The sequence below is a fragment of the Coturnix japonica genome, chromosome 25 (genome assembly GCF_001577835.2).
Source record: "Coturnix japonica isolate 7356 chromosome 25, Coturnix japonica 2.1, whole genome shotgun sequence".
Taxonomy (NCBI): domain Eukaryota; kingdom Metazoa; phylum Chordata; class Aves; order Galliformes; family Phasianidae; genus Coturnix; species Coturnix japonica.
The window spans coordinates 1767305-1787224 of NC_029540.1; the positions used below are offsets into that span (position 1 = coordinate 1767305).

A 19920-nucleotide genomic window follows, 5' to 3' on the forward strand; every position below is an offset into this window, starting at 1 on the left:
AAGGCTGGTTTGAGTTACTTGTGTTCTCAAGGAGGAAAGCTGCTTTGCTTCCCTTTGCACCCAACTCCGGCAGCTTTAGAGTAAGACCACACAATAAATACCATCTGAATTCTCCTAACTTTCCCATATACAATCAACACAAGGGAAACAAATGTACAAAAAAACCCTCTTGTGTTCCACATGAAAACAGACATCTTATGATACAATATTTACACACAAAAGGTAGAATGGCCCAAATCTTTACCGCGGACAGAACCATCACTTCTATCATCCTGCTTCTGAAACGCTTCAAACTGATTCTAAAGGAGGATATTCCTCTTTGTTCCCTTAGTTCAATGCAGATGGAAAAGTGCTGCTTGGCAGAAATTTAAGTGATCCAAAAAACCAAACAAGAAAGGTGCCACCAAATACCTGCAGAAGCCATTTTTCCTCTCCCTGCCCAGCAGCAAACAGCTCTCCTGCTGCAGTCAGCAGCATTTCCAACCAGGATAAACCTCAGTCATCGGGTTCGTCCTCAGAAAGCAGAAGGTCTTTGTCTGACAGCTGGTCTGCGTTGCTGGTGCTTGTTGCATCCTCCTCATCTTCTGAGCTCCCATCACAGGATGTGTGGAACAGCTTCATCAGTTCCCTGAACCGGTGGGATACCTGAGGGAGAAGGGAAAGCCAAGGTGAGCAGGGGCCTGAAAGGTGATAGGAAAAAGGAGTTTCAAGTAGGAATATCATGTTATGAAGGTCAGGTTTCATTTGTATTTTTTGAAGTATAAAAATATGATGAGATTTTACACCAGGCTCATTCCTAAAGGGAAATTCAAATGAGAGCACAGGGGGCTGCTCTGTTGAGGATTCTTTGATGCAGCATCACATTGAAAATTCAGTTTGGGCTGCGTATACAACAGCAGCTCCACAGCCCTCCTTCCTTCCCAACCCCTTTCCCTGTTCAAACACAAACATTTCCACACCACCCTTACCTCAGCAGCCGTCTTGTTCCCCAGTTTCTGTGAGATAGCCTGGAAGGTTTCCACGTGGGCTCCTTTCTCCTGGCAGGTGGTGAGGATGACTCTGTCTGCCTCCCTGTGAAGCAGCAGGATGGTTATCAGAGCAGCCAAAGCCATGAGCTAAAAGTGCTGCTGCCACCACAAACCTAAGAGCTCCGTCCCTGAGTGAAGACCAAACTTCCCAACCTCAACACAGTGCAGCAGACCCAGTTTCTTCACTGCTACCACCACTGCCAGTCAGAGGAAACCTCTCTGTGTAGAACTTGTTACCCTGTTTTTAATCTTTTTGTAGGGAAAAAAAGTTTTTTCCCCCTCCCCCCCCAGCTTGGAGTACTGCCACAAGCAGAGGCAGTGTTCCTGACAGGAGCAAGGCAGCAGCTATGGTAGACTGTGGTTAGAGGCAAGAATATTCAAAAGGGGGAGGGAAGGGAGCAGAAGACATTAGAAAATGGAAAAAGAAGATGAAAATAAAGAACTCTCTCAAAATAGCAAAGCCAAACACTGAGCACACAGAGGGTGTAAGGTGCAGTTTAAGCTGATGTACCTGGTCCAGAGAACAACCTTCTCCCCAGTAGAGCTGACTTTGCTGTTCTTGGCACACACTGTGGCTTCTGTGACTCGCTGCTGTTGCTGCTCCTCTTCCTTCTGCCCCAGGGAGGCAGTGCACGCTTTGTACTCTAGCTCCTCAGAATGCTGATGCACCTGGAAGCAGTTGTTTGCATTTGACTTTAACCTGTTCTCAGGAATACTTCCAGTGCAGCCCATATTATCTGCTTCCAAAGCACAATTACTTGGGGGCGGTGAGCAGCAGCTCTTACCCAGTGCTGGTTTTCTAGCTGGTGTTATCCAACTCTGCTTTGCTTCAGATTTTCCTTCCAGAGGCAAAGGTGGTCCCTCAAATTCTCTCGTGCTTAATTTTGAAGCATGACCAAACTTATCTGATGAATCTGAGGGAAGCCCTTCAGTCTGACGCAAACTGGTTCTAGAGGAGTTGGGTGGCACTGAGCCTTTCACTGCAGCAGAGGATGATGAGAGCAGATCCCTGCTCGGCCCAAGGGAAGCATCCACATCTCCTTGATGCTGCTGCTTTAGTCCTTCACTGCCACTCCCTGTGCTGCAAGGGCTGCCTTTGGTTTCTTGAGGTAGTTTTGGGGCAGCTTTCTGCAAGCGTGTCCATCCGGGTGCAGCAATGAAAGACTGACTGTCCTTGGCAGCACTCAGACCTCCTTCCTGGACCCGGCGTTCAGGCAATGCAGCTTTGTCAGGAGATGTGTGTCTGCTGCAAACTGCTCTTCCTTCTGGCTGAGATCCTGGTGAGAAACCCAAACAACCTGAGCTCAGTTCCTGTATGAAAAAGCTTCTGGAAGTTTTGAGTGCCTGCTTTAAAGAGGTTTTTGGATTCTAGAGGATAAGGGAATAAATGAGGAGCAGTCTGGGAGCAGTTTGTAATGCAGGAGCACTTCCAAGAAAGCACTCTGTAGTCCAATTCCTTCATCACTGTGAGATGTGATGGGGAAATGAGCACATGGAAAACCTTAAGTGCACCACCCAGAACAAAGCTCTCATGTGAGAGAGGTGTTGATGCTTTCAGTGCCCTATTCACAAACCCATACATTAAATTTAAACCACCATTATTTAAGCTTTACTTTGTCACCCAGAGATCCCTTTCAGTTTGTTTATCCTGTAACAATTGTGTTTTCCCCGTCTCTGTGCTGCACCGAAGGAGAAAGGAGTAGCGTTATTTAAAGGGGGATTAGGGAGACTGATCTTGAATTACTGTGCTACAATCAAAACTAGGGGGAAAAAAAGCAGCATCATGGAGTGGTGGTGCTGGGAATAGAGTTAATAAGTTGGCAACAATCTTAAATGTATCAATAAATATAAAAAGGGGATGACATTTCCAGTCAGGAAAGCCTTTCTTGAAGTGAATGCTTTGAAAACACCACATTTAAAGTATCTCAATCATCTCCATTAGGAGAAATTCCATGCTTCTTTTCATCTATGGAAAAAGGTTCGGAGATAAATGCTAATAACCCTCTGTATACAGGATGTTCACCCACCTGCAGGCAGAGGGTCCCCTTTCTTTGACACGGTTCTTGTTCTGCTCTGGACATCCTCTCCCTCATCTCTGTGCTCTAAGTTTTCTTCTGCAGGTTCTTTTGACGTTCCAGAATCCTTCCCTTCAGGCTGAGGACTCGATTCTTGCTGAACAAGGCTGGCACTCAGCTCCTGAGAATCTTTGTTTTTATAAAATTTATTTTCACACACCTGCAAATGAGCAAATAGGCATCTAAATACAGATGTAGCAGATCCAACTAAATCCAACATCTCAGCCTTTGCTTTCAAAGCATTACTTGATCTTAACTAGGGCTTCAGTTTAGCAGCATTTTTGCATCAAGGAAGCTAAATATTTTCCATTATGAATAGGCACAGTTCTCACACAATAGCTGCAGAAGCATCTTTCAGAAACACACACAAAAATGCTTATTTTATCTCAAAGAAACACCAAAACTGACGAAATTTAGTACAGCAAAGTAGGGCAATTGAAAATGAGCAGGAGATAAACCAGAGAAGGCCAGACAAAGCACACTGAAGAGGAAGGCAGGATCGGTTCTTTGCTCTCTTCCCCAACACATGATACTTCACGCATTAGACTTGAGTCTGAAAAGCTCATCACAACAGTGAGGCTCTTGGCAGAATTATCCCCTCCACCCACCACACTAAAAGCTTCACCTCACCTTACTGCTACAATGGCTGCAGTTCCTCCTTTTGCTTTTCTTCAGCTTGAGTTCACCGCTCCCTTCGTGGCAGGAACACGAGCATTCCTTCATCCCATCTCCCCACTCAGCCTCCTGCAAACAGACAGGCTGCAGCTGATCAATGTGCACTGTATACACAGACACATCTATCCTCATGGGCATGAATTTGCCTGGAGTCCAAATACAAGGACTAATGAGATGCCCCCAGGCCCACCTTGTCATTGTTCTGGCCTCCAATTTCTTTACGCTTCTTATTTTTGGGGGCTGCATGAATTTTAGGTGGTTCATCCTCTTCTTCTACATCCGGCAAAGACACCTCTTCAAAGCCATCAAACTAAAAGAAAACAAAAGAAGAACTGCTCTATCACCAAAGCTCTCCAGAAAACCAAACTTCATTTTCCCTGTGAATTTCTAAATACTGAGATCAGTTCCAGTGCTCCACCAGCCCAGTTGTGTTAGAAGAGACAAATGCTGTATAAAGATTTTAAAGCTTTGCTCCTGTCCAACAACTTTCCCACCCTGATGCCTCCATTGCTCTGGAAACACAGCCATGATTGGAGTCTTTCAGGTTCAAACATTTTTATATGTTCTTATATTTCCTGGTTCTATGAAAACATCACTGTACCTCATATTCCTTCTCTTCTGTCCAGTTGATTTCCTCAAAATCCCCCATGCGACTGGCTGAGGGCCGTAAGTGGTCAAAGAACACAGAGAACTCATCCTGCAAGTGGTCGTGTCCTTTCAGCAGTTGCCACATTTGGGTTTTCAGCTAAAAAGAGAGAAATCCAGAGAAAAATGAGCATTTCATTCCACATCATTACACTCTTTAAGAAGGATTTCTCAGGGCAGGCAGAACCATCAAGGCTTATTACAACTCCATTGTATTAGCTCAAGAGTATTTTGAGATCATTCCATACACAGCTGTCAAATTAGCAAAGAAATACCACTACAACGTGCTGCACATGGGAACTGAGAAGCAGGATATCTCATTGCTTCTCAGGGATTTAGAGGAAGGAGAAACCTGAATGCCTCCTCACCTCTGCAATCTCCTGAGGGAGGCAGTCCACAGAACTCTGCAGAACTTTGATGATCTTTTGATGGTGGGCAGGATTTTCAGCAAAGCAGATTTCCAGCTGCCTGAGGAACTTGCGGCTCTTCTCAAATGCTTGCTGCTCTTCAAACTGATTGAAAGAAAAAACAATCACCCCCCTCATGAAAAACAAACCTCAGAAGGAATTTAACAGGTGAAACTTCTGTCTCACGGGTGGGAAAAGCGGAAGGCTGACAAGGAAACCATTCCACTTGCTGTATCTGCCCATGTCTCTCTATGGTCAGGTTCTGGGACTGCAGGGGGAAGGTTGATTGATTCTCCACGGTCACACCCAGGATAAGTCTCATAACAGACACCAGACTTTTCAATTCCAACTTAATTAAGCAGAAGGTAAGCAAATGATTTACCACCTGTCTTTCCTTGCCCTGGGGAAAATTCCTCATTCTTTCACTCCCATCAGCATTCATGCTGTCTGCTTCATTCACACACACTACCTACCAGCCCACACTCCAAAGCTTGTTCTGGCAAAAGAAAGGCAGCAAAGTCTGTGAGCAACTGTGGCCAGTCATGTAACAGTTTCTGTAAGGTGAAATATAGATCCACAGCTGTTTGCTTGTCCATGCTGATCTCAAACTCGTAGATGACACGGAGGAAGTCTTCATACTTCCCAGGAATGTGCTGTAGTGCTTCACGCACCTGCAAAAAGAACAGCAGATCTTTATAGGATTGTGTGACACCCAGGAAGGAAAAAGTAAACATAGGAGTCTCTGATCTCTTGCTACTCAGCATTCTTGCAGTGCTCCCAGTATCTCTGGGATAAGAAAAATCTCTTCCTTTAAAGATAAAAGCAGACTACTCACAAGGAACAAGGGAGCCAAACCCAAAACCATGTAATTCTGAATTTAAAACTGACCCAGTGCTGTGGGTTGACCCCAGACAACAGCTGAGCATCCCCACAGACACCAAGCAGGGCAGGGGAGAGAATAGGAAGAGCAAGAAGAAGAAAACTTATGGGCCAAGACAAAGGATTTAGTAAGTAAAGGAGCACCATGTGAGGTGCTATGAAGAATGGCAGCTCCATCCAGGCCAGAAGCAACACCCACAGTTAGAAATGGCCATTATGCTGCTCAGAAATTAACTGCGTTTGAGGATTCAAAGTGTCTGTGATTCCTGTCTGGGGTTACAACTGTTCTGCCTTACCCTGGTCAGATATGCTTGTGCAAATGCCAGATCCTTCTGCTCCCTCAGGGGGTCCCTCTCCAGGATGTTTTCATCATACAAGAGGAGCAGCTTTGATGTGTCTTTACTTGCACGTGCCCGGCCCCTCTTATTTCTGGCTCTGTGAGAGCTCCTGCTTTTCCCAGGGGCTTTCATGTTCTCTCCTGTGAAGAAAAACATAGTAAGTCATACACCCATTTTTCATACGTTCTCTTGGCTGGCAGACAACTATTCCTCTATACTAACACTGCAATACAGAAGCAGCTTTTTCAGAGTTGAGGTCCTCACATAGTGATCAGTGAACTGCTTACATCCTCCTCTAAGCATATGAGCAATATACTTTCCATTAGTGTAATACTACAGTGGAATGGAAAGTACTGCGATAGTATAGGGTGGCAAAATCTTTGACTACAAACACAGCAGAAGCAGACATGAAGGAAAAGAGCTGCTTACCTTTGGAAGGCCTCAAGTAGGCAGGGATCTCCAGCAAGAGATGCCCTCACCTCCACTGCCAGCCCTTAAATGAGGTCTGGGAAGGGGTGGATCCTGGCTCCACCTCTTTCAGTCACTCAGGTGTATTGCTTGCACCTGAGCTCCCCTGGGTTGGTCCTGCCCTCCCACCAGGTGCTTAATCACTGTTCCAGACTGTGATTTAGCATTTCCACTATGATTAGTCAGGCTGGTTAATAATATAAATTGGCTGCTTATAGCGGTCAACAAGAAAAATCCTTGGAAACAGCCAGAAACCCATCTCTGACCTTAGCTGCTACACAGCTGTCCTTTATTGCTCCCCAGCACAATCTTACAACACAAAATTCAACTCAGCAAAGATGTGACAGCGTTCCCATTTGTCATTTTTAATGCAGGCAGTAGTTATATTCCCCCACGCCCTGTGTCAAAAGAAACTGACAAACCTTACCTGGTGGCATTCTGTGGGCTTCCACCTGCGGGGCCATGTTGGTCAGTGTGAAGGCTGACTTAGGTTCCTCTGACACATCTCCACATACTTCATCATCTTTCTGTGAGCTCTCTATTCCCTCCCCTTCCTCCTCCTCCTCTTCCTCCGGCTCTGAGTTCTCTTCCTGGGAGTTCTCTTCTTCAGAATCTCCTTCTTGGCTTAAACGTCTCTCTGTTGCAAGCCAAGTCAGCTTCTCCATTGTCTCCTAAGAAAGAAACAATGAAACCCCAAAACATTTTCTTTTAGTATCTGTTTGTCATTCAGCAACCAGTTCATTCAACAAGAGCGTGAGTGTTTCAGAACACCATCATTTTTTAAAGCTTAGTTTGCTCTTACCTGAAGTTCAGGCACTGAAAGGATGGATTCTTCTGAGGCTGACGACATTTCCTCATCCTCATCTTGTGTAAAATCATCAAAGTCATCATCCTCTTCCTCCTCTTGCCCTTCCCTTTCTCCTCCAGCTTCAGGACCAGCGGGTGTCCCAACAGACTGCCCATCCATGCTGGATGAATCCTCTGGTCTTCCTAGAGGGCTGCTAAATTCTGCTTCAACATCTGCTACAGATGAATGATTCTTTGGAGACTCGCTGCATGCTTGTGCTCCACCAACAGCACCTGCCTCCCTCTGTGCTTCATCACGGGGAGATGATTGCAAAGCCTGCCTTTCTTCTTCTCCCTTCTCTTCACACAAAGAATGCTCCTTTTTAACTTCTTTCAGCTCATTAGCACACGAGCACGCAGCCTCCATGTTCAGTTCCTGGCCAAGCCCCAGCATGAATTCCTCCTTGACCTCAGCACACAGCAGATTCCTCTTCTGTACTGGATTTACTTCCTTGACAGCATCATTTGAATCTTCACCTTCAGTTTTCACTCCTTTATCTGCATCTTCTAAATGAGGCAGAAGGTCCACAGACAATGGCTCTGAAGTGCTCTCTTCTCCTTTTACCACGGTCCAGCTACAGCAGTCACTCTTGTTTATCTTTTCCTGACTGCCATTATTTGAAGCAGTGGGGTTTGCACTGCATTCCTTCTTGGGGGAGGCAGCTGAGCTTGGAGCACACAGCTCCTGGGGTTCAGCCTTGGACTCTGCTGTGGGACAGGAATTCTTGTTGCTTCCAGCAGGGCACGAAGGAAGCAGATTCAGCTGCTCTTCGCTTTCACCAACAGACGATGCAGAAAGACCAACAGGGTTAGGAGAGACAATCAATGAAGGAATCGAAGACGTCACCAGAGGTTGATTTAATGGACATGGGAAAGTGGAGGGATTTACCAGTAAGGTTGTAACTGGAATAGCTTGAGTGCCTCTACCAACAGCAGTATTTATGGACTGAATCATATTGCAACCATTGCCAATGTTAACCACTTTCACCGTGGTAGCAGGCACGGTAAGGATGACAGGAGATGGCTGAATCAAAGGCGGAGCCTTTATCAGTGGGGCAGTTTTTGTCCCTTTTTTCTTTTGGTACCCCTTACGAACACAAGGTTTACGTACTTTTGTTCCAGCCAAATCTGGCAGCATCAATTTGGGCTGAAAAGTTACTGGGTTTGAGGATACCAGAGCTGGTGGCACAGCACCTAAGAAACCTTGCCTGGAGTCCGGATGTGAAGCAGAGAGCACGTTCTGAAACTCCAAACCATCCCCACTTCCTACCACTGCTGGGACATTCAAAGGCTGCACTCCTGGAACTGCCTGCACAACCGTAGCTGGTTGGATTAACTGAGGAATCTGAACCATCAGTTTGCCAGGAGGAGCTTCTGACTGGGATAACTTCACAGTTTTCTGAATGTTAACAGTGTTGGAACTGGGCTGCAGGCAAGGATTCGGTCGAATGAGGACAGGCTTCAGGGCTGAAGACTTCTGCCTTCTCCATGCTCTCCTAGAGAATCGATTAGCAAGAGGCTTCAAGGTTAGGACTAGTCCCTTTGGCATGAGTAGAGGGTATTTTTCACCACATTCTGTGTCTGAAGTTTCCTTTTCTGTGCCCAAGAGGTCTGATTCTTCATCAGCTGAGCCCGGCACCTCCTTGGCATCTTCTGCTAATTGCTTCAATTCCCCCTGAATGGAAGGCAAGCTGGCCTAAAGAAAACACAAGAAGTTTTCAGTCCAGCCTGCAGGTTCTTCCTACCCTCAAACAGCAGAAGAAAGAGCAGAAATCGTACCTTTAGCCAAAATGGCAGGCGATGCTCTTCCCTCTCCACAGGTGGCTTCCACTCATTAGGTTGGATTTCATCACAGCACTTGAACAGAACAGGCAGCTGCTTTGTCTTTTTATAGTGCTACGCAGAGAAACGCAAGGCAGCTGTGGTCAGAACACCTGTCTGATAACTGGTGGCATGCAGGCTAAGAACTGTACTGAGTAAAAGCACTCATTTGAATTAACTAATTAAAACCACTACAAACAGGTACGCAAACATAACATTAATAATAAAAGCTGAGCAAAGTCACTTTTGCACTTAGGAAACTGTCAGCATATACACAAAAAGGTCCTCGAAGCAAATAGCACACCTCATACTGCATGCCACATAGGAACTAAATCTGAGGCACCGATCCATAACACATCACTTACCCTGATGATATTATCTGGGGCTCGATTCATATTGAGATTCTTGATTCGGACTGTCAGCTGGTGGGCAGTTTTCGTTGGCAACAGATACTTGCTGATCAAAGGCTTTGGAAACTCTGTCCCTTCAAAATGTTTCAGACCCAAAGCTAATAAACTGAAGAAGGAAGGAGAGGAAAGAAAACAAAGAAAAATCAGTCTTTTAACAGTACTCCGGAATACTATTTGGATGTGCTGTTCCACACAGACAGGTATCCTTACAGTTTGCATCCTAGAAACTCTCCACACAAAGAAAGCTCACGTGTGTGTGTGCTATTCAGTAATTCTAAGCACCTACTTGTCCTCTGCCTTGGTGAAGATAATCTTGTCCCGGGGAGGGTTTGCTTTCAAGGAACATATTGGCAGTAGCTCTGGATACATAAAGACTCTCCTTGTTGCCAAAATCCATGCCACTTGCTTTGGTAAACATGGAAAATCACTGGCTGTGAACAGATAAGGACAGATGCATGAACAGCAAATACTGCTTCTCACTACCAACTTCTTGAGAAGAGTGTTTCTTTTATTCCTTTCTGTGAACCTTTCCACTTTCAGTGAGGAAAGTTGACTTCCCCCCTGGTTTTTGGAATCTGCATGTTACCTAGCTCCTGCTTTGAAAGGGAATTCCTTGTGTGTTAAGCAACACATCTGGAACAACTATTTCCAGTTTCACAGCTTTCTTGATGGAGCTCTGCAGCTCATAAATACTACAGTGAATAGCAGGATTATGAAGCTTGAACAGAAGTCAACAGCTTCTATCACACGCTTGACTGGGTTACATGTTTACAAAGTGAAAAGGTAATCAACAAAAATTAAAACTTTGCCGAAGGATATAAGAAAATCATAAAAGAAAATTCCATTTCAAACTGTCCGGACTTCACCTCATTTCAGCAGTGTGCAGTTCCCACCCTAAACTCCTTCCCATCACCTCTCCCCTCACACACATACCGCTTTTCTTTGCAGCTTTGCGAGGGCTGCAGTCAACCTGAACTTGGGCATGGAAATCCTCAACGAGCTGCAAGGCTCCCTTCAAGTTACAGGGCTGGAACATTGTCTGGAACTTTGGATAGAATGACTGACGAAGGAGCGTGGAGCTCCGAGCAAAGTTCCCCAACTCGTTCTGCAAAGTCACGCAGATCAAGAAAAGATTTTAGATAGTCTCCAAAGGCTTTTTTAAGAGCATGTGTGTCAATGCAATCACATAACCAATAAAAGCTGGCGAAGTGGCAGGCATAGAAAATGCATTGCTATGGATTTTCTGTCTTGTTTTTAAGCTCTACAAATCTCAGTTGTTTTTTAATACTTAGCTTTGTCTGATCATGTGAACTCCCCAACTTTCTGGAATCTTTCAAGGTCACTAAAAGTTCACTCATTACAAAAGCTGTATTTGTTGAGCTTTGTTTTCTCTGTTTCCAAGGAAAAAGCACAAAACGACACCAACCAGCCAACCCAAAGCACTGGTCTCAGCACAACAGGAATTATTTCTTCAAGCGCTGAGCCCACTAATCAGCTAACAACATCACTCCTTTACTCAGAGGTAATCTCACTCCGTTTAATGGGATCAATTAAACGAATAGAGCTCTCTAAACATCTCCAGTGGCCATCAATCATTAACAGTGGCATAGCTCTGTTTTTAGACGTATCCTTACCAAAAACATCTTCGTGGTACTTGCTTCTGAACTTAAAGCAGGGTTGGAACTTGCAAGAAGATGGATTTGAGTCAGAAGCTGAACATGCTTGTAGAATAAAAGCAGACAAATGGGGATTGTCAGTATCAGTAATCCAAAAAAACCAACAGCATAATATAAAGGAGCAAGAAATATCTCCTGAGAACAATAACTAATAAAAAGCAAAACAGGCAGAACTCAAAAAAACAACCAAACAGCAAAGCCTTTTAAACAGTAGAAAACTAAGAGAAAACTTCAATAACTACTGAAGATCCAACTTCAAATGCAGCTTTCTCAATTAATTTCTAAAACAAAACACACCAAACTGTTTGTTGTACCACTGACTTCCCTCCTCCCCCTCTCCACCCAAGGAAGGCACAAGGTAAATATTCATTAGGTCCAACCTGATAATATTTTATTACCTGCTGCATCTGCTGCTGCAGCCTTTTCCTTTGTGCACAGTCCAGAACAAGGCTCTGGAGAGGCTTCTCGTTCTGAGGCTTTGATTTCTCTGTCTCTTGTGGTGGCTTGATGGATGATTTCTTCATTCTCAGCTGCTCAAGTTGTTCCTTCACAGTGCGATGTTGTTCGTTCAGCAAATTGGCCAAAGGCTCTTCAAACCTGTTTGAGACCAGGAAGATCAAAATATAAGCATACAACTAATAATCACCTGTATTCACTTAGATTGTTTTACTCTGTAGCTGGTTTAAGAATTGCTGAGCTCTCCTCTGGTACCGCTCATCCAGAGAAGAGTATTGAGAAACTCCAGCCTTCGTTTTAGCTCCTTTCCCAAACAGATACAGTTTGATCTGGAACTGATCTGCCCCATAAACAAGGAGACATCACCCTTATTGCAGTTCACCTTCAGTCAGTTTCTGTAATTTCTTAAACAAGCTGGTAAGGCCCAGAAATAAATGCCTTGGAGCCTTTTCTCTCTGAGCTACTATGAGTGTAACTGATACCAAAAATCATCAGAAGTTTATTTGCACACTTTAATGTTTTCAGATGTAAGCCTCAGCAGTTTTATGCATTCTTTTCCTTAGGAAATGCTACTATTATGTTCAAGTTATCTGCTTAAAAGATAAAACACCACACTTGGTCAAACCAGTTCAATACCATAGGAAAAAAAATGGATTATATCCTTCAAATTAATGGATTTAGCTGAAAAAGCATCACCTCTCTGCCAGATGGCACAGTACAGCTGCAGGTGACCGTGGGCTTTTTGCCACATCAATTACTAATAATTAGTTCTATGACAACAATCAGACAGTCTCACCTCAGTGCCTGTGGTGTATTAAAATTTGGCCGTGACTCTGTAACGTTGTCTTCATCTTCTGGGCCTTCATCTTCCATGTTTGAGAAGCCCATCTCATCCTGAAACTGCCAGCAAACAAACAGTAACAGTCAGGAAAAGAAAGCTAAGAATTACATTTACCACAGTGTCTGTATTTAACAAAGTTCATGATGTTCCTCTGAGCACACATTCACCTCTGCAGAGGTTTATGAAGCTATGCAAATTCCTTCCCACGGTTACAAATTACACTTTTGTGATGGATTTTTGCACACATTCAGCATGGAACATCTTACAGAGAACCCTCTTACAACTGTAGATTGATTTGAGAAAGGTCTGTTCTTCAGTGCTACCACTTACTGTCTCAAACAGCTCCTCCATCAGTTCATTCACCTCCTTTTCTGCAAGCAAGAATAAAAAGAAGTTTGAAGATTCCTCCTGCAAGACACCTTGCAATCCTGTCATCATGTCAAGCCATTGAATGAATCTCTCCTGCAAAACACAACTACCTCTGGGAAACAAAGAGGCCCAAGAAGGAAGGGCCTCTGATACACACAGAATGGCTGAGGTTGGAAGCGACCTCTGGAGGCCATCTGCTCCAACCCCTGCCTCAAGCAGAGTCACCTAGAACTGTCTGCTCAACACAACACTCATGTGGCTTCTGAGCACCTCCAAGGACAGAGACTGCACAGCCTCCCTGGTCAACCAGAGTCTGAGCTCAGTCGCCAGTCAGCAAGATGTATCTGACAGCACAGCAGCTCTGTCAAGATACCTCCACGTATTCAGAGAGAGCCAGTTCTGCATAGAAAAGCTTATCAAATCAGTAGGCAGGATGTTCTTTTCCTATTATTATTATTGTTTTAAATCTATTAGCCTACGCTGCAAAGCCTTCGCAACAGAGCACTTTTCAAGACATATTACTAATCCTAACAGGAAGGGCAACAAGACTCCCTAAGGACTTACTGGTAATTCTCACAGCACGATCATTTCTGAAGTCCTCTGTGTCTGGCTCATCCAGATCTTCCAAGAAGTTGTACTCGGGGTCATCATCATCATCCAATTCATCTAATAGGAAGTATGGTTTGAAATGTCATTACTCTGCCCCAGGACCAAATCAGTGTGTACAACATGTGTGCTACAAAACAAGACAACGGCTGCAGCCAAGATCATGAACAACAGGAGGAAAATGCAGTCAAGAAGAGGAAGGAAGAAAAAAAAACCACAGACTCTATCAGTTCCAACAAGCATCAACGTGTTATACATACCTTCATTCTCCACATCATCATTCATGAGCCCTCCAAGCCACCTTTTCCATTCTTCATCATCTGCAGTGTTGGGATCATACATATCAGGTGTGATATCCGGGGCTCGGAGCTCAGCCTCCAGCTGACCAAGGGGAACATCCTTCAGGGGTCGCTTGGATCGGGTTCTGAAGGCAATGAGGCTGTCTTCCAGAGGCTGAAGAATTAGGGAAAGCATGAAGGAATTACAGTTTCTCTACCATGAGGATTTTCATCACAGTAAGAAGAATCCAATATCAAAAGTATCAGATTCTTGCCACAAAGAATCATTTACTTGGGTAGCCCAAGAAAGCCAAACTTTTATTACTCTTGCTACTCAGCTGTTAGTCTTTATAAATGTTGCAATGATCCTCCACACACATTTTACTCCTCTCTTCCTTTCCACTACCTGTAATTAATACAAAGCTGCAGCCCAGCACTGTTTCTTATCTCTCCTCAACCCCTGTGCAGCAGCATTTTTCTCAATATTAATATGAAATAGCACTTCCCTTTACAACCAAGCTTCCCTGCATATTCTTACCTGCCACAGAATTACATTTAACAGTAAAAACAATGAAAATGAGAAGCTTATGTGCATGAACAGCAAGCACGGTTATGATGCAAGAAATTAGAAGTGTGTGTCATTAATAGTGCTTGACTAACAGCTACCACCACTTTCACACAGTGCTTCTATCCTACACACCAAACGTATTCATCTCATTTAAATGTACAAATCGGGAACAGAACGCAGTAAAAATAGCAGAGGACACCAGTGAGCCTCCTCTTTTTTTTAGCAAATCTTCATTCAAAAGGATAAAATACTCCCATAGCATCCCAAAATACAGTACCTGGTAGGAGTCCATGCATACAGGGCTGGAAGCCAATTCTTCATCCACCGCATGCAGCTTCTCCATGAACGTGCTGTCTTTGCTTTGCTTTGGTTTAGGAGGAGGTGGAGGTCCCATGGGAACTACTTCAGCACTAATGTGTCTAACAACAGGCGTAGGAACCTTCTCCACCTAATTAAAAAGGCCTCTGCGTTAAAAGGATTCATTCAGAACAGATTTCCAAGGACAAAGTAAGTTGTCAGGGTTATTATTCCCCTGTTTGAGCACAGTTTAGCCCAACAGAAACATCAGAAATGCTTCAGTTCTCACAACTTGTTGCTGATGCAGGTCTGGTGATGCCCAGTCCCTGCTATGCTGTAAATATTCCTCCCACTGATTTCACAGTGCACACAATCACCACAGACACCTTTGTGCTTTTATCAATCGCTGTCCTTCCTGAGCCAAGCATAGAAAGCATTACTCCCTCTCATCCCAAAAATAATCAGAGGAATAATGATTATCTGAAGAAAAGCAGACTCCTTTCATTGCCAGGGTCTTTTTTAAGCACTTCTGCTTATTTTAGATGAAGCTTTTTCTGCCAAGGCTGCATTTATCTGCTTATGCAGGAACTATTGCAGTGGGACCCCAAATCTACACAGCACCTGCAACATCACCACAGCTTAAAGACAACAGTATCTAATTTTGCTTCTCTATTAATAATTCAGGAATGATAACGGGAGGCTCTTTCTAAAAAAGGCATCAACTCTCTTTTAAACTCACCTCACAGAGAACTCCTCCCTCTTCATCAGATGATCGCCGAGTCCGGGATCGCTTTGCTCCCCGAGGAGATGAAGCAGTGCTCTCCACATCACTTTCCAGTAAGCTCTATCATGCAAGAGATACAGAATGCAACCAAACTATCATGCCACTATCAAACCTCACTTCAACTAATATATCCTAAGATACTTATTTACGCAAGGGAATAATACAGAATTCAAGAGAGATTACTAGAAGTTCTTAGAACAAGCATTCACTTGGTAAAACAGAATGCTCTGCAGACAATGCCACACTGAACAGATCTTAGCACAAGTTACATTCACCTCTTCTGCAGTCTCATCTTCATCCTCATCATCAGGCTGGTATTCTTCATCAGATGAATCATCCTCCTCAAGAGGAATGTCCACAAACTGAGGCGGCTGTGACACAACAGAAGAAATGTGACAGCTTTTAATAGGCAAAGTAAATCACTGCACTCTAACACTACACTATCAGATGAGTCTTTCTAACAACATCCCAGAGGCCAGCCAAGAGATTGCCTGCTAAGCAGAGTGCCTCTAGCACAACCTGCAACTCTTAAGCAGTAGTTCACTTACCTTTACCTCATTCGCCTTCTTAATTGGAGAAATATTCCACGTTGGAATCACCTGAAGAGGGTAAAAACACACCTTATTCAACCAATTACATCAGGCGAGTAACTGAGCTGGAGTCTTGTTCTCTAATGTAGCCAAATAGCAACAGACTTTGAAGAAATGCTTTAGAAACCACCCCTGGAATCTCTGCAGGCGATACTTTGTATTTATATAATGTATATAACTTAGTATAGATATTTATATGACACATAATGGGTACTATCAATTCACTGCACTAACTCTGACCTGACTCTGCTCATCTAAAATGAATTGGTTTTACACAGCTGTATCAAAAACACATGCACAGAACTTCCATGCCAGCCAATATGAAAAGCACACCTGACGCTCCCTTTAAAAGTCCTGCCAATCAAAAGCATAATAATAATCAAAGGTGTAATAATTAAAGCAGGTGATGAACTTACCACTCCTTTCTCCACAACTTCCTTCAGTTTGGAACGAGTCATTTTGGGTTCCTACGTTTAAAACAGAAAACCACCGTCTATGTTCAGCTCCTCCAACTGCAAACTTCACCCCAGCAATTATTAACTACAAATACTTTTCTCCCTTGAATTCATTACTTTTTAGACACGACCTGAGTGAAGTAAAAATAGCCCAGTAGTTTTGTTCCATAATTCATGCTCATAGACAAGACTTGCTTCATCCAGGTGCCAAATCTGGTAGTGATGATACTACCCACCCTCCCTATACCATAAATCAAGAGGGTAGACTGGAGAATTTGTGTGCTCAGATCAAGAGGAAAAATAAACAGAAGAAGCTTTTTACTTACAAACAAAGGTATATCTTCTGTTTCACTGATCGCTGCTTTCATCATGGCAACCACATGCTCATTGGTGATCACTTCCTATAGGAACACACAGAAAAAAGGTCACCTTCACATCCTGTTTGTTGAAAAGATGCAGACTATTGGTGAAAGTTGGAACCGTGAGGCAGAAATAATGAGTGCACTGTAATGGCAGGCACTCACATGCAGGATGTTTCGCACATTGACCACCGTCAGGTTATGCTGTTTGGCACCATCTTCTAAGGTGCGATCGAGGGTATCATCTAGCTTGATATCACAAGACAGAGACCTCTCTTCTTCTTGACTTTTCCCTTCTCTTTTCCGTTTGTTGGCCTTCCTCCTCCTCTTCCTCCTCTCAATATCTTCTCCATCTTCCTCCTCTGAAAATTGACAACAAAAATTACATTATAGGAATCTGGATGCTTCCGACAGTGTGACTTATATAAAAAACCAAACACTCTAATTCTGTGGACACTAAAGTGGTAGGAGCCTTTTAGCAGCTGATAATGAAATCTTCCAAATGGAAATAGCCATAAGAACTCCAACAAAAGATTCCAATTCTGTAGGAGCTCACAGAGTCACACTAGTCAAGCAAACAAAGGCAATGCATTTGACATCTCTACATCTGATTTTACGGCATGTCTCGGCAGCCCTTTAATGGTCTTCCAAGGGGAGATGTTTTAATCTTGACTGCATGCTTGAAACCATCAAGAGCAGGTTACAATTTGCAGGACTTAAAATGCTTCCCAAATGGTGTTTTGCTGAGTCAGGGAAAGGAAAACAATCGAAACTTCCTCTGAAGGAAAACAGTACTTTAAGCAACTGAAAAACACAGAGATCATCTCCAGCAGGTTTCACTTGAATGCTCAGGGTTTTATTTAACCACTGAGTTACAGGGCATGGGATGAAAGATCCAGAAAGCACTGCACTTAAACAGCCCCCAGCATGGCATACACACCCCCAAGGTTCTGGGTCCAATTATATCAAGTCCGTTCCTTGCACAAAGCTTAACAAAGAGCCCCAAGCACTCCTTTTCCCCTTTAGTCTGCTGGGGCCACTCACCAGGTCTGGTGCTCTTCAACAGCTTCATTGCAGCAGGACTCCTAACAGCTGGCTGCAGATTGCTCCTCGATGGAGATTCCTGCACTGCAGATGGGCTGTCAGTCAGACACGGATCTCTCTGTACATTTGCTTCCAGCTCTGTGTGCAGCTTAGGAGCTTTCCCTGTGAACAGCGTTGACCAGGTTGCAGTTGGAGATAGAGGCAGGTGAGCAAAGTTAACAGGCTGCTCCATTTACAAAGTCCATCAGAACCCATTCAAATCCATTAAATCAATAGTACTGAGTCATGCTCTGTCACCCAGGCAGTGAAAATGACCCGAGTGCTTCAGCATCATTCCCATTTTTCCTGCCAAAAACACACCCAAGCGAAACGAGCCTCACACCTCCAGCCATCTGTCTTGTTCCCTGCCTTAAACATTGGCAAACAGCTGCAACAACAGAAAGTAACAGCAAGGGGCAGACACTCCTTTACCAGCCAGCACAGCATGCTGGCAGCCACAACAGCACAGCTGAGTGCAACCTCAGCCACCCCTGGGCTCATTTAAGGTCATTCTGCTGCTGGAAGGGTCAATTCCATTCCCCTGCCATCACTGTCCTGCACAGCTCTGGGATTTACATGGGACAGCTGAGTGCTGTGTCACCCCCAGTGTGAAATCAGCTCTCAGTCAAACCAGAGAGCCACAGAGAACAGCAAAACTGGGGGCAATGCTTTGCACAAAGCAATGAGGAAACATGGTCAGGTTTTGCAGCTTACAATGAGCAGCTGGAGCTTTCAGAACACCTCAAGGCAGAATGGGAAAGGTGTGTGTGTGTAATAACCCCCCCCCCCCATAGAACAGCTCTATGTAATGGCAATGCCATCAGGTCAGCAGACCCGGGTGCAGAACAGAAACCAACAGCTCCAACTGCTTTTCATCTTGGGCTCAGATCCTCAGCCTCCCTGAGCCTGGAGGCAGAGATATATGACAGGGCAAGATAAAAAGAGAACAGTGTAGGAAAGCAAATGCCAAGCATTTATGTCAGCATACAAAGACCAGAGATACAAAATAGCACCGCCGTGACCAGAAATACCTCTCAGAGCTCACAGCAGCTGAGCCAAATAAACTCTCCATACCTGAGAGGCCAAAAGAGCCCTCTGACTCTGTGTGTGCTGCCTCAGTGCCCAGCACAGAACGCTTGTTTGGAAGAACAAAAGGTGAGACAGCTGTCTCAAATTGAGGCCTGGCTTTGGACGGCCACGTCCAAGTCATTTATTAAACATAACACCAAATAATTCTCTTTTCTGGATGTTATTATAGGGAGTGATTGCAGCCTGAGGTCCACAGGAGAGGAAACCAGAACATGGGATCAAGTTAGTGTGGGGTCTGCAGAGCAGAGCGCTCTGGAAGAAGCATATAGTGGAGCTGTTCCTCACTCACTTCCAGTTATTTTCAGGGCGAAAAACAACTTTTAAGACACAAACACCCTGTGAGCTGCCACAACACAGTGAGAAGGAGGACCAAAGCCTTAAGGGTAAAGATACAAAGGTCTCCCGGTGCTCCTTAAGGCAGGGCCCGCATCGAGGCCTCACAGCGGGCAGCCCCTGGGGACCCCCCGGGTTCCGGCACCTCCTCACCTTCCTTCCCCCCTTCCATTCGCTTCCCGTCCTCCCCTCGCTCGGTGTGAGCATCGCACGGCTCCATGCTGCCGGGCCGGCCCTCGTTCCCCTCCTGAAGCGGCCTCGTTCCCCTCCTCAGCGGCTCCGGGGGTGTCCTCCACACAGCTGCGGGTGGTGGCTGTGATGGTGGCGGCTCCCCGTCCTCCCCGCTGTGCGGCCCCGAGGCCGCCGCTCTCCTCTTCTTACAGGGCAACATCTTCAACGACAGCGCCATCCCGCCGCCCACCTACGAAGGGGGGGGGGGAAGGAAAGCGGCTGAATCAACGCGGCCCAACACCCGCCGGCCCCGCCGCGTCCCGTTGCGGCTCCTCAGGAAGCGGAAGCGCCGCGGAGGCCGCGCGCAGGCGCC

The 19920-nt window shown here is 44.9% G+C and overlaps 1 protein-coding gene across 2 annotated transcripts; it reads right to left on the minus strand.

Moving 5' to 3' along the window:
- Window positions 1–98: 98 nt before the first annotated feature.
- GON4L (gon-4 like) lies at window positions 99–19903 on the minus strand. Of its 2 annotated transcripts, XR_001559486.1 has the most exons (32): window positions 19530–19902; window positions 17916–18077; window positions 17037–17233; window positions 16839–16913; window positions 16474–16524; window positions 16016–16066; window positions 15743–15838; window positions 15423–15527; window positions 14664–14834; window positions 13801–13993; window positions 13499–13600; window positions 12896–12936; window positions 12521–12624; window positions 11667–11865; window positions 11227–11313; window positions 10526–10697; window positions 9879–10023; window positions 9548–9698; window positions 9141–9257; window positions 7318–9057; window positions 6943–7186; window positions 6006–6187; window positions 5304–5501; window positions 4792–4935; window positions 4380–4523; window positions 3969–4088; window positions 3734–3847; window positions 3056–3263; window positions 1814–2305; window positions 1540–1697; window positions 969–1071; window positions 449–645 (listed from the first exon to the last, which is right to left on the minus strand). XR_001559486.1 is itself a non-coding variant. In XM_015884579.2 (31 exons), exons 1-31 carry the CDS (start codon window positions 19783–19785, stop codon window positions 496–498), a joined length of 6588 nt encoding a protein of 2195 aa, XP_015740065.1. In that variant the 5' UTR covers window positions 19786–19903; the 3' UTR covers window positions 99–495. The 2 variants fall into 2 exon arrangements, 1 of the variants encoding a protein (XP_015740065.1); XM_015884579.2 differs by having other exon boundaries at window positions 99–645; window positions 1540–2305; window positions 19530–19903.
- Window positions 19904–19920: the final 17 nt, after the last annotated feature.